This window comes from Polypterus senegalus, chromosome 2 (assembly GCF_016835505.1).
Source record: "Polypterus senegalus isolate Bchr_013 chromosome 2, ASM1683550v1, whole genome shotgun sequence".
In the NCBI taxonomy this organism is placed as follows: Eukaryota; Metazoa; Chordata; class Cladistia; order Polypteriformes; family Polypteridae; genus Polypterus; species Polypterus senegalus.
This window is the reverse complement of record NC_053155.1, coordinates 162,657,976-162,671,620: the sequence shown is the minus strand read 5'-3', so window position 1 is coordinate 162,671,620 and position 13,645 is coordinate 162,657,976. Positions and strand designations below refer to the sequence as shown.

At 34.1% G+C, this 13,645-nt stretch overlaps 1 protein-coding gene across 1 annotated transcript in view; it reads left to right on the top strand.

Annotated features, from left to right (window-relative positions):
* urb1 (URB1 ribosome biogenesis homolog) overlaps positions 1-13,645 on the top strand; it is a 323,342-nt gene that overhangs the window by 145,824 nt on the left and 163,873 nt on the right. Inside the window, exons 15-19 of the mRNA XM_039744916.1 lie at positions 2,389-2,508; positions 3,442-3,558; positions 6,902-7,040; positions 11,337-11,495; positions 13,352-13,548. Coding sequence (XP_039600850.1) covers positions 2,389-2,508; positions 3,442-3,558; positions 6,902-7,040; positions 11,337-11,495; positions 13,352-13,548 — 732 coding nt within the window. The remainder of the gene's footprint in view (positions 1-2,388; positions 2,509-3,441; positions 3,559-6,901; positions 7,041-11,336; positions 11,496-13,351; positions 13,549-13,645) is intronic.

Here is a 13,645-nt window from a genome sequence, read left to right as displayed (position 1 = left end):
CTCCTACACCAAGGTGATTACAAAATAGAAATAAAATCGAACAGTGGCCATGGAGTTATGGAGGATGAAGAAGGTTCTATTAGAAACTGGATTTAAAAACTCCCACAAGGCTGTGTCATTCCCTTTGGTGGTGTCACAGGTAAACAGTATGGTGTGGAATATAGTACAAAAATCTGCTTAGGAGCCAGTGATATTTCAACTCAAAAGGGACTGAGAAACATTGGTTTAACTATATGTGTCCGTATGACTAGCTCAGCACTCTGGGGGTACCAGCAAAGACATTGTCCCCACGCTGGTAACCCAGCACTAGAAAAAGCTGGTATGAATATGTTTGTACTTCATTTATTCCAGATGTGAAATGCAAAAAAAAAAGCAACAACAAGAAAAATAAATAACACACTGAACTTCTGTAGGGCAACTGTACCAGATGGCAGCAGAAGATGGGTGAATCTATTATACAAAATGCACGCTCCCTCTTTGTGTAGTGGTAAATGAAATTCAAGGACTGGAATGAAAAATAATTTTGAAAGTAAAGGTTTGGATGAACACATAATTACACATGTGTAGTTATAAAATGTTTATTTATTGCTTTATAGTGATATGAAGTGTTTGTGTGTATGTGTGTATTTTTTTTCAAAAAAAAAAAAAGTGTAAGTGCAACTGCGGTACTTGTTTTGAGAAATCTTATAGGTGCAAGAGGCTAAATGTTTCCAAAACAAAGACACTGTTTCCAAACAGCGGGCACTTTGTGTCAGGCAGTACAACTTTGCAGTGCAATAGGATGTGACATCTAATCTTGGTACAATGTTAGCTGACAGATTAGTTCTCAGAAGAAACTTGATTCCATGGTTGTATATAAAATGTCTTGATTATATAATGTAAAATCCAGTTTTTTGGAGAGAAAATTGATAATGGTATAAACAAAGGTTTTTAATAACACACTTTCTTTTAAAAAGTGTACTCTTTACTCTTCAGCCCTTTTGAAGCTGCTTTTTTACAATAAAGGAGTAATAGCCGTTTTTTTATGGGTATGTAATTTAGATGCAGTAATGCCAAAGCACCCTTAGTGTATTAAGGGGTTAATTAAAATGGTAATGATTTGAACATACATAAGCCTGGTCTGCAATAGAAATAAAATCTTGTTGTACTTCTTTAAATGCCCTGCTCTGTGCCCCAGTAAACATAAATTTATGTCAATATATTTCTAATTCAATTGTCCATCAATCACTTAGAATATGGAACCAATGCAGGAAGCACTTTACAACAGAGAAGCTGTTTCACCTCTACATGATAATTACATTTTTCTACACTCTCAAACCTATACAGTAATTAACTGTTGGAAATTATTTGGAATTAAAACTCTATTTTGTATATAAATAATATTTTTGCATCTTATGAACAATTATGCTTCAAATTTAACCTCCCATCAACACAATTTTTCCTTTACTTTGAAATCAGATACTTTGTTAGAAGGAACCTAGCTAATTTTCCTTACCTACCACCCAATTATATTCCAGAAGAAATACTGATAAATCTTGAAGACTCTTGAAGGCAGTATCTCAATAATATATACAAATACTTTAAAGTCCCTTTCTTTCAAAGATCCCAGGGTATGGTGAGGAATGGATCTCTGACTTAACATTTGAAAAAAGGAGTGCATTTATCAAGTACATTTATCTTGGTTAAAATTGTCCAAAATGTACTCGGGGCAACATCCAACATGTGAGCATGCAGTCAAGCTCCAGATGCACTGAACCACATGTTTTGGGTGTGCACCAAATTTAACATTGTTCTGGTCAAAATCTTTGAATCCCTCTTAGACCGTCTTGGTGTTACAATCATTCCTAACCCTTTAACAGCTGTGCTTTAATGTACCTCTAGATGGGCTTAAAGTGGAAAAGGACACATTGATTATAATCGCCTAAACCACATTATTAGCATGCAGACTTATCTAGCTCTCTGGAAGAATCCCAACCATCTGTTATAAGTCAGTGGGTAACTGATATTCTGTGCTATTCGAAATTGGGGGAAAAAAAAAATCTAATTCTCACTAAGAGGATCTGTTCAAAACTCTTAAAATATGGCAAGACCTACTTAATAAAAATTTTAGACTACCTTTTTTTTTTTTTTTATAAAAGAATTGCTCTTGTTAGCTGTTCTTGCTTTCTCTCAGGTGGGGCCTTTACATTTAAGTCTGACTCGATTTTATGCAATGTTACTTTCTTTGTTGTTAAAGTATGTCTTGATTGTATGGAATGTTAACTTCTTTAAATAAAATCTCCAAACAAAAATAGGATTGATATGTAAATTGATATCATTAACAATTAAAACATGTTTCAACAGTTTAATTTTTCTTCAAGAGAACTGAATTTCTTTTATTTTTTATAGGATATACGAGAAACAGAAAAATGTAATTGTGCAAAATCAGTATTTTATTTGTTGTTGAAAATGTTTGTGACTACCACAAATGAACAACTGAAGTTATCAACAAAACAGCTAATTATTAAGGTAATTTTTAATTTATATAAAATTAAATAAAATATAATTGAAACAAATACAATATTATTAAATAATCGAAAATTATGTTATACAAAATTCCCATTTTTTTTAATGTTTTAAATGAATATTCATACTTTCTATTTATATTTTTGCACGATACAACATGGAAAATTTTTAATCTTACCAGATGTAGTTCTTTTGATAGTTGCAAACGTTAGAGACAATTGTTATGTTGTAGTCAACTTCAGTGTAAATTGTGAGGAGAACATTGGAATGGTTTAAACTCAATGCAAATGACATTAGTCAGGCTTTAGTTTGTAAAGCTTTTCTAGTTTAATAATTAAAAAGGTGGGTAGAGGCAAGTTTTTATATTCAGTTTTATTAAGTATTAATGGTGACTCAGTTGTTAATGTTGCTGCCATACAACCTTAGGCCCTGAAGACTGTGGAATTTGGCAGATTTACTTTACGTCTGCTGCAGTTTTCCTCCCACATTTCAAGACATGCATGCTGGGTTAATTGGCAACTCTAAAATGGCCCTTTATGAGCTACTAAATCTGTATGTATGAGTATTCGAGCAAGGACTAACATACTGTCTAAAGTTGGTTCTTACCTTGCATTCCAGTGATGCCAGGATACACACTGGCTCCCCAAAAGGAGCAGATTGGGAAAACCTCAATGTTTAAGAATTATGTTTCCTTAACATTTCATATCATTTAAAGAAGAAACTCATATTTTTATCTTGGTTTGTTTTGATTATGGGCTTATTGTTGTTTAATATAACATTATAATAGGTGAAGTGTTTAAGTAATATGCAAATTGCTTCCACATTTCTCAGCCTCAACAGTTGTCTGTTTTTATTTATTTATGTATCATTAACAAAACTGAATTTGGAAAATTCTGCCTCACATTTTTTGTGTTTGATTTATTTTTTCAACTATAGGTGTTAAAGGAAACTGGTGTTTTTGAACATACCTGGAAGGAGTTGGAAATTTGGCTGAAACACCTTTTGCTTATTTCTGAGGCTGAGCAAGAGACTGTAATTCAATTTTTGGAAAGAGTAAGACAATAATATTAAGACCATTGCATACATTATTTTATTTCTAAAATAACAGATTTTCAGTTATAACTAAATGCAAATGAGGGTATCCCTTTCAGTCTCTCAACTCTTTCACACTGATAAACACATTTGCCTTAATTTAACATATACTAAACACTAATTACAATTGTTATGCACTAGAATAATCCATTCCAATATTAAGTGTTACATATACTTTTTGTTTTAAGCACAAAAATAAATCTAGCATGTTTGTATTTTTTCACAGATTTTATAAAATTGTTTTAAATAAAATAAGAACTAAATGCATTAAGTTTGTCAACACTGGAAACAAAACCCCTGTGTTGAATTTGTATGAAAGACTGACCAGTGCTCAAATTCTAAAGTTGTTACTACAACAACAACAACAACATTTATTTATATAGCACATTTTCATACAAATAATGTAGCTCAAGGTGCTTTACATGATAAAGAAAAGATAAATAAAAGACAAAGTAAGAATTAAAATAAGACAGCACTAATTAACAAAGAATAAGAGTAAGGTCTGATGGCCAGGGAGGACAGAAAAAACAAAAACTTCTTTTAAGTTTTGCTCTTGGAATTTTAAGCAGGCACTCATTTGAGGATCTAAGGTTACGATTTGGAATATAGAGTGTCAGACATTCCGATATATAAGATGGAGTGAGATTATTTAAGGCTTTGTAAACTTTGTACTACCAAAAATTAAAGCATGCCAAAGTTTTTAAAAGTTCAATCACCTTAAAGCAAGATCATTTTAAAAATGCATTTCTAGTTTTCAACATTAAACTTTAAAATATGCCCAGCAAAACCTCAATTATGTAAACAATTACAAATACAATGCAAATATATATAATATATACAGTATACTTTTATTTTTATTTTGACAGATGAAAATTATCTAGTCATTCATTTGATAGTTATTCTAAACACTACTGATGCTAAACTCTTTATTCTGGATAATGAGTGTTACCCAATCCATTGTTTTACAGGTACTGTAAGAGCGGCCTTTTAAATATATACGTTTATGTGTAAAGTTGAAATGAAAAAGATGTACTTGCTAACATGTGAAATCCCCAATGTGAGTTACAGGTACCACTTCATTCATGGGTCCTTCAGTGGCATTTGTGGACTAGCTCTAACTCTTTGCTGGAGAACTTTAAAAGCATGCTGTCCACTTAACTGTCTTCCTTATGTTCGGACTGTTATATCCATATCTCCACTCCGAAAGATATAATCTTCCTCCAACAAATGTGAAATCAAAAAAATTTTGAAAAGCTAAAATATTTTAAAAATAGAACAATAAAAATGTCTAAGGTAGTCTGCTCAGTTTTTTTAAAAGCAACGTTTGGCTCCTCTCATTCCAGTAATAATTTTTGCTGTAAGCATTTAAGACCAACCTCACACCTTCTTACATATATATGAGGTGAGATTGGAAATCCACAGTAATGGTCCTACTGCTAGTTCTCATTCTGTATTAAAATTTAATATTTAGTCTTTCCTTGTCTTGTCCACGACTATTGTGTTAAGGACAGAGTAAAATATTCACAAGGAACTTTCCAATACAACAGACTTGAAAATTCTGGTATGTGAAAAGACTTTAATGGTCTGTGCAAGAAAACTGAACAACTTATATCTATAGAATATTAGTTTTTTTTCTGCTAAGTAATCATATAAATGTACATACATTAATTTGGAAGCCAGTTCAAACATATCCAAGACAGTTAAAGATAATGTATTGCATCTTAAGTATCTTCATAGCTGCAAAGAGACTTGAGTCAGATTTTCTTAACCTTTTATCCTACATACAGTGAATTAGGAAAGTTAAACTGATGCTAACATTTAACACATTACAACATGGTTTAAATAGAGATAAGAGTTTTATGGCCAGATATGAGGATTGTTTGCATCTCTTGGACTGTCCCAGACAACCAGTCTACAGAACCACATTGTTTTGAAAAACTCATTAGAAACTAGAGACTTTGTTGGACAGTTATCTTATCAAAAGATCCTGACTTTACATTGTTGTCCTCTCTTGTTAAATTAATCTTAGCCTAGAGAGGTCTTTTAATTTTTTTTACATCTAAGATGTCTCACTTAAAGGTTTTCCAATGCTGTATCTGTCCTAGTGTCTATATAAACACAGAGAATTCCAGTTTCTGTATTACATCTTGTCTTTAGAAGGGGCCTGAGTTGCCTCAAAAGCTTGCATGTTGTAATCATTCTAGGTAGCCAATTAAAGGTGTCATTTTGCTTAACCTCTCACTATACCATGTTAGTAATATTATGCCATGTTTTTTATCCAAACCACATTTTGTGTTAAGGTCTTTGGACCTTTAAGGTTACTGTCGGGAACATGGTATAGGTTATGGACCTTATTTATACACTACCTGTCAAATGTTTTAGAACACCTCAGTTTTCAAGTTTTTCTTCAATTTTAATCAGTTGAAATGCAATGATTCACCTAAAATGGTGAAAAGTAATCCGTAAACTGGCAGAGGTTTAAATTTAAAGTTTCAGTTAGCAAGAACTGAAATAAAGGAAATATCAGAATATTACAAATGAGCCTTCTTCAGGGAGCAACCAATTGGTTGTAACCTACAGATGTTCTGAATCAGTTAAAGTAAATTAAGCCTTGTAAATTGAAGTACATACTTCTATTGATTACTTAAAGATTCCGTCTGTCTTAAAGCAGAGTTGGAACAGACTGTTACTACACCCCTGAAGTACTACATGGACAATATTCCAGTGATAATGGCAATAGAAGGGCAATTAACAAATAAAATGAGACAGAGTATAAATATTAAACTGTCAGTGACTACTGTGTCCTACACATTCCAGAGGTAATTGGAAACTGGGAGAAACTCTAATAGGAAGAGATCTGGCAGACCCAAAGTCACATCCCAATTAGTAGAAAGGTTTCTGATGGTCACCAGCTTTCATGATAGGCACCTCAAAATGCAACCGCTGTGAAACTTTTCTGTAATAATGAGGCTTTACAATAATTATGTAATTAACATGATTAGTTTGTGATTGTAATTTAGTTTAATTCTATTTGTACAGTACATTGGCAACTTGAAAAAAGTCTGGTTTTATTGTAGGTTACTGTTTTCTCTGATAAGTCATAACATGCATAGGCTGCAGATTGTGTCCCAGTTATTATGTGTCCTCTGTTACACATCATCAGTAAAGTCCACCTTACCATTGGGTAAAAAAGCAAATTTAATAATGCACATATAAGTTTAGAGTTATGGTGATATAAAACAGTAAATTTGCTTTTCATTAGCTTTGAATTGTGTTTTTGTAAATAGCATCTATATTCTTTTAGATTTTGGTGAAGCTTGTATCCAACCCCTGGCCCTATACAGACATTGAAGCAGCCCTTGTTCAGGAAGCTATTTCATATCAAACTATTCTAACAAGACAAGAAGCTGGCACTTTATGTTTACCTGTATTTCAGTATATTGGTAAGTACTACCTTTTAAATATTTGTGTTTTAATTTGCAATGAACAATTTTAATTTGTTTTATTTTAGATGTCTTTCATTGTTGTTTTTTTTTTATTTTATTCACTCATATAGTAAGGACTGAAATTAATTGCCAGTAATAATGTGGCATATTCTGTTAATTAGAAGGTTAAAAAAACAATAAAAACCTACTGGACATAGTGTCTCTGGTAAATGCACTGACATTTCAGTCAGTGCTGGTGTTTAGTGTGTTGTGAAAGTTGTTCTAGATCCTCCATGACATCTTACTGGATATAGTATCTCTAGTAAATACTTAGCCTTTTCAGTCTCTACTGGGTATTTACTGTGCTGAAATACTTTACATATTAATCACCATGCATCTTTTGCAGCATAAAGTTTGCGCATATTAGATACTCCCTGCTGTTGTGTCTCTCCCATGCATTACCTTTCCATCACTTTACATTAGACAAACTTAATGCTTTTTGTTTTATTATTATTATTATCTATTGTATTAACCGATTCATTAGGTTTTTTGGCCATGTGGTACGACTGCCTGAATATGGTTTGTAAAATGTATAAATTATATCTCATTTCTTTCAGCACTACAGATAAAACTCAGTTAGACCCAGAGTACCTTTTTGATATTTAAAATAGCTTTTCTGCAATAACTTTTAGAGTATGCTTCAGAAATTAACATCATTATTACAATATAATGATATACTCAGTGGATTAGGAGAAAGGTACTAATGGAGATTAACGTGTATTGTGTGTTAGACATATAAACCTACTTGTGGTGGTCATACTCCAAGCAGTCTTACAAAGGTTGTGTGATGATGAAGTTTGATGCATATATTGATATATGCTATATCTACTGTACCATCCTGACAAACTTCTTGCTAGTTTAGCTAATTGAGATTGTTTTTGCCGATGAGTGACTGAGTGATTCGGACAGTCAGTCGAAAGACCAGATAAAGGTTAGGGCGCCAACCTGGATTTCCCCATTTGCTAGATCGTTCCCCAGTGTGCTAGATCATTTCCTGAGTTTATTGATAATGTTCATCCTCACATAACAGTGGAGTTGCCACTGTTACTTATAACAAGATCATCACTTACTGTAACATGAAATGCTGTGTACCATTTCAATCAGTAAGGGACACGAATCCCGCTCATGGAACATTGCATGGAAGAAAATATCTCTAAAGTAAATTTTAAAAAACTTTCTCTTCAACGAACGGTGCTTTGAATCCTGCATTGCAGATGTAATTATTTTTCTTTTTTGATTAAACAAAACCCTTTAGTGAATGATTGATTTGTCAAGGAACACATGAACAGCAAGCATAGTTAAAAATCACACTTAAACACACTGTCTGTCCATTCTATTGAAGCATGATTACAACAAATAATGCATTTCACTTACTTATATAGCACCTTTACCAAGCTCTCAGATGGCTGCACAGATAATCAAGAGGGGTACAATAAAAATGAAAGCACAATAAGAATGAATAAATAATATTGCATAGCCTTGTGTTTTGTATGTATTTATAAAATTTGGAAAGAAATATATTTTAGTTAATTTTGACATTTAATTAATTTGAAGTAGATAAAAGTAAATATTTGGAAATACAGGCAAAATTCCATTACAATGAATATCTTTAGAACAAAGTTTTCATTACAACATATTACAAAGTATTTTTATGGTCCCGACAGTTTCCTCATATGATAAAGTCTATGGAAATCTTGTTACTGTGAAATGCATTCAGCAGATTATTTCATTACAGTGAAGTGCCCAAAACACCTTGAATCCTCCACAGAGCAGTTGGTTCTGTGGTTTCAGCTCAGTTGTGCACAGTGAGCCCCACACAAAAACATTGTATTTTTTTTCTTTCTTCAAACTTTCCTCGTACTGCTTTTTTGCTGTGTTTGCTTTCTGTGGTTTTCAGTGATACCTTTTACTTATTGCTCTTCAACACTTGAAAAGCATCCTTTCGAATTTAACTCATCACCATCCTATAGAAATGGCAGACACGACAAAACGATAACAGTTCACATTAGAAAAAAAAGAACTTTAAATTTTTGCAGCTCTCGATTCTGGCAAAAAGAAAGTCATTGCCTGTGAATTTGGAATTTCATCGTTGACACTGTCAACTTTCTTGAAAGACTGAGCAAAAAAGATCAAAAATCTTGGGTTGCAAACCTTGGATCACATTGCAGACGTATGTGAACTGCTGCATTTGAAGACATCGATAAAACAGTTTTTATGTGGCTCAGTGATGCTCATTCAAGAAACATTTATATTACTGCACCACTCATTCAAGAGAAAGCAGAAGTCACTGTTGTGAGGTTTCTAAACTCTTTTGGGACCTCCTCCAACGGTATGATACACAGAAGAGTGTGCTGAAGTGTGATCACCGCATGTGTGGGAAAACTGTTTATCTGCAGCGCTGCTGCAGCTCACCGCCGAAGCAAACAGAACAGATCTCGATGGTTGATGCAAGGAATAGTGTAAATGCATGGAACAGTATTACTTGGCCACTAACCTAGCCACAACCCTGCCTGACTGCTGTGTATGTGTATAGGAGAGTGGTAGATTGTTTTAAGGATCCCATGGGATACCCCTCGCAAACCGTTTCACACGCTGCATATGGCGATTCACCTCCGCGAGAAACATGCCTCTATGAACAGTCAACGTAGCTCGGAGGTGCATGACATGCACATGACATTAACCTGACCTGCACTGCATGTGGCCTCTATGACAGACGAATATAAATTACGCCATTTTTTCTGTGTCCTCGCGTCTGAGTTGGTGGGCGTGGCCCTGCGAGTTGTCGTCATATCCAATGGTCTTGGAGTTGGTGGGCGTGGCTTCTTCCTGCGTGCGCCATAGTTGTCTCACTTGTCGGCGGCTTTGTGAATCCACACTCCTTCTGCCATGCTTTTCATGGTTGTCTTGCCTTTCCATGGGTGTCTTGCCTTAGTGAATTATATATATAGATATAGATTATTTAAATGAAATTAAAGTTTTATCTGTATAATATAATATAATGTGGATCTAAAAAAGAAAGGGTAACCACACAGGAACAGTAGCATTGCTTTGACGCTGGGTGCCGCCAGTCTGCAAAACCGAGCGCTGAACTTGCGCACACCAGGGTATGAGCTACCATGGAAATGTGCGTGGTTTTATACATCATGATTTGAGCACGGAAACAGACTTACGCAACATTTTTGTGCGTACGCACTGTTTATACATGAGGCCCCTGGTCACAGCCCATACAGCTTAATAGTGTGGTATACTGTAAATCTTTGTCAACATTATTACTCTGCTTAAATTTCATATTTGCAAACTGTTTCCATTCAGATCTGAAGTTCTTTGCATTCAGTGCTTCATTGATTTTTGAAAACATGTTTTTGTGCAGGAGTTAAGAATTCTCTCATAGTTTCTTATAAAATGCAATATTCTCCGTGTTTTTTATGTTTGAGATGTGATGCTTATATAGGAATAGATTTCTAAAATATGCAGAGTACAAAAATAATAGATGCGGTTTATTAAACACCCATGAATAAAGCTTAAACAGTGATTTGCAGAGGGGCACAGTTAAGTTCATAGTTGGCAGATGTATAAATCCAAGATTAAAAAATATTTTATCCTGTTTCAATTAATATTAAAGGCATCTTATGTATGCATAAAAAAACTACAATGCTACATTCAAACTTTCATGGTTATTGTTAATTATCTGTGCTTCTTTGTGTTGGAGCACTGAAAAGTCAGTATTCACAATTGGAGTTTGCAGTTCTTTTTGTACATACCTACTGTAACTCATCTTGCACTGCACTCCTGGCTTACTTTTGCCTAATGTATGAAAGCATTCTGCTTTTGTTTTTTGTGTTTTTGTATTGTAATAACTTGTTATTCCTATTTAAAGAGTAAATGTGGCTTTGACGTCAGTCAAAAGTACTGTTACAATTTTAGATTTTTCTTATGACTTTAAATTTGCATAACCTGAATCAAATAGTGGAATAATTAATTGTTAACTGAATCTTAAATATATACCTTATTGGCTGAAGCAGAAGAAATTTTGTGTTTTGGAACGACTGATTCATAGTTCAGCAGTTTAAGCAATTAATATGTCATGGTGTGATATAAAGGCAGCATTTCAAACAAGAAAACAATTTTTTATCAGTACAATTAAGATATATGGGGGGAAAAAACATACAGTTCATATGTTTGATCTGAATTTTATATATATAAATAATCAATGCAGGACAGATTTTAGAGGTTTATGAAATTTGTCTCTTTCAGATGGTGTTGATGTTGTTGAAGAATGTAAAGGATTAGATGAGGGATTTGGAGCCCCAATTACTGATGAAATGATCCAACAGATATTTCCTTTTAGTGCTGCTGTTCTTGCAGCACTGGAAGCAAGGAATAAATTATTACAGAAGTCTTTTGATGAAAATGGTAAATACAATTATTGTATTTATTTGTGTCAAATTATAATTGAGAGATTATGAAGTTTTCACAATACAGTGAACCCTCGTTTATCATGGTTAATCCGTTCCAGACTCTACCGTGATAAATGAATTTTCGCGAAGTAGGATTCTTTATTTATAAATCAAATATTTTCGCAGTTAGAGTATAGAAAACCTGTTTACGACCTTCTAAATACGTTTTTTAACATTATTAGAGCCCTCTACACATGAAATAACACCCTTTAGTCACCATTACACTCGTATTACCCGATATATTAGACAAAATAAGAGAAAATAAGACATATTAGACATTACAAATATCATATTACTAGACACACTCGCCTTTTAAGGCTAATCGACTTTATCCTCAGTTTTTGTGCGCTCCATGTGTACAACAGGCATGTAAGTGTAGGGAATGAGAACATCAAAGTGCCCATTAAATAACATCTTCCGAAAACCAAAATTTTTTTTTATCCCCTCAAGTGCCTGTCCAAAGTCGTACAATGTCAGTCCGAATCTGTACCGCTAAAGACAGAGTTTCATGCACTAAATAAGCTATAGATGAGAATAAGCAAGCACCATCTCCCCTGATATTTACTACGCAGTGAGGCATTTGTACTCCATCAACATTAATTATTTCCAGAGACATAATTTTGTCTATTTTTCCAGCGCATCGCGCACAAAAGTAAGGCAACGGTGACAGCACCAGAACTCTGCTCACATCGCGTCGCTTCGCACCTCAAGCCACAAGTAGTAAGTCTGTAATAAGTGGAATACCACTACGCTTTGCACTCACGGGACAGAAGGACAATCCCGAACGCTTTTATCTATTTATTGTACTCTACATTTAATTGCACACAACCACTAACCTATGAAGGCACGACCTCAGTAGGAGAGTGTTCAGAGGTGGTGCTGTAACTTCAGCAGGTGCGTTGTCTTCAGTAAAGAAGTATAGGAGTAGGCAGTGGGTGTCTGGGTGTGCGGCTGAAGAACATCTTGATAGGCAGTTGCTGGCGCTGTCTTTTCATATGCGTGAGGAGGCTTTTGTAGGGTATTGCCATCTTTAATCATATCCAAGAGTTTCACCTTCTCCTGGATAGTAAGCATCTTCCTCCGGCGCTTAGTTTTATTGTCAGAAGGCTTAGAAAAAGCAGCACTTTAGGAGCCATCATAGGGCTTAGATAAAAGTTCTCAGAAAGCGCATGCTTAGTGACGTAAGCGTGTATGAGAAAAAAATCGCAATAGAGTGAAGCCGCGAAAGTTGAAGCGTGATATAGCGAGGGATCACTGTATAGGGTTTTAGAGTAAAAATGTTATTGTTGTCTTTTAAATTTAATGTAAACAATGTATTTTTGTGGGAACTACTGTCTCTCTAAAATTGAAAAAATAAATATAGTGTTCAAAATGCCGGGCACATACATAATTTTGAATGAACTAACTGAACAGTGGGGTTTTTTAAAATATTTTTCTGAAGATGTTTTTGTTAACTTATTTCAGTATGTTGTATTAGGAACTCACTGAGTTTACTAAAAATGTGCCTGAGTCGTTATATATATGGCACCCAGCCGCCTGTGGCAATATATATATCTATATGTGTATTTATACATGTTTTTGGCTAGAAATCCACAAAGAGAGAAAATGATTCATGTGTCTTAAAATGTTTTTTATTCTTAAGCTTATGACAGGTGTCATCATCAGAGGAAAATGATCAGGCATACAGGAATCAAAAGCAATATATAGCAAGTGAAAGGGGGATAGCAAGTATCGTTTTTTATGTTGGAATGTAATAAGCCATTTGTTTTCATTGAAATGTTTATGGGGAAATATTTTTTTCTTTATTTTCAGATGTTGTTCAGAGATATGTAGTTTGGGTGCTATCAGATATTTTGCACACACAGAGAGATCCTGTTGCACTTTGTTTAGCCTTCCAAATGTATGACAAAGAATTAACTCCAATCAAGGCAATCACTGAAAACACATCAGTGGCTCATTTTTTTCACTATTACAGGAAATGGATTCCCCCGCAAGCAGCAGAAGCACTTGTAAGTATTGTATAGTGTACAATATGCAGTATTAGCATTCATTCATTTAACGAGCCATACTTCCTTGGTGAATAAAATGGTAACAACACTCTGAACT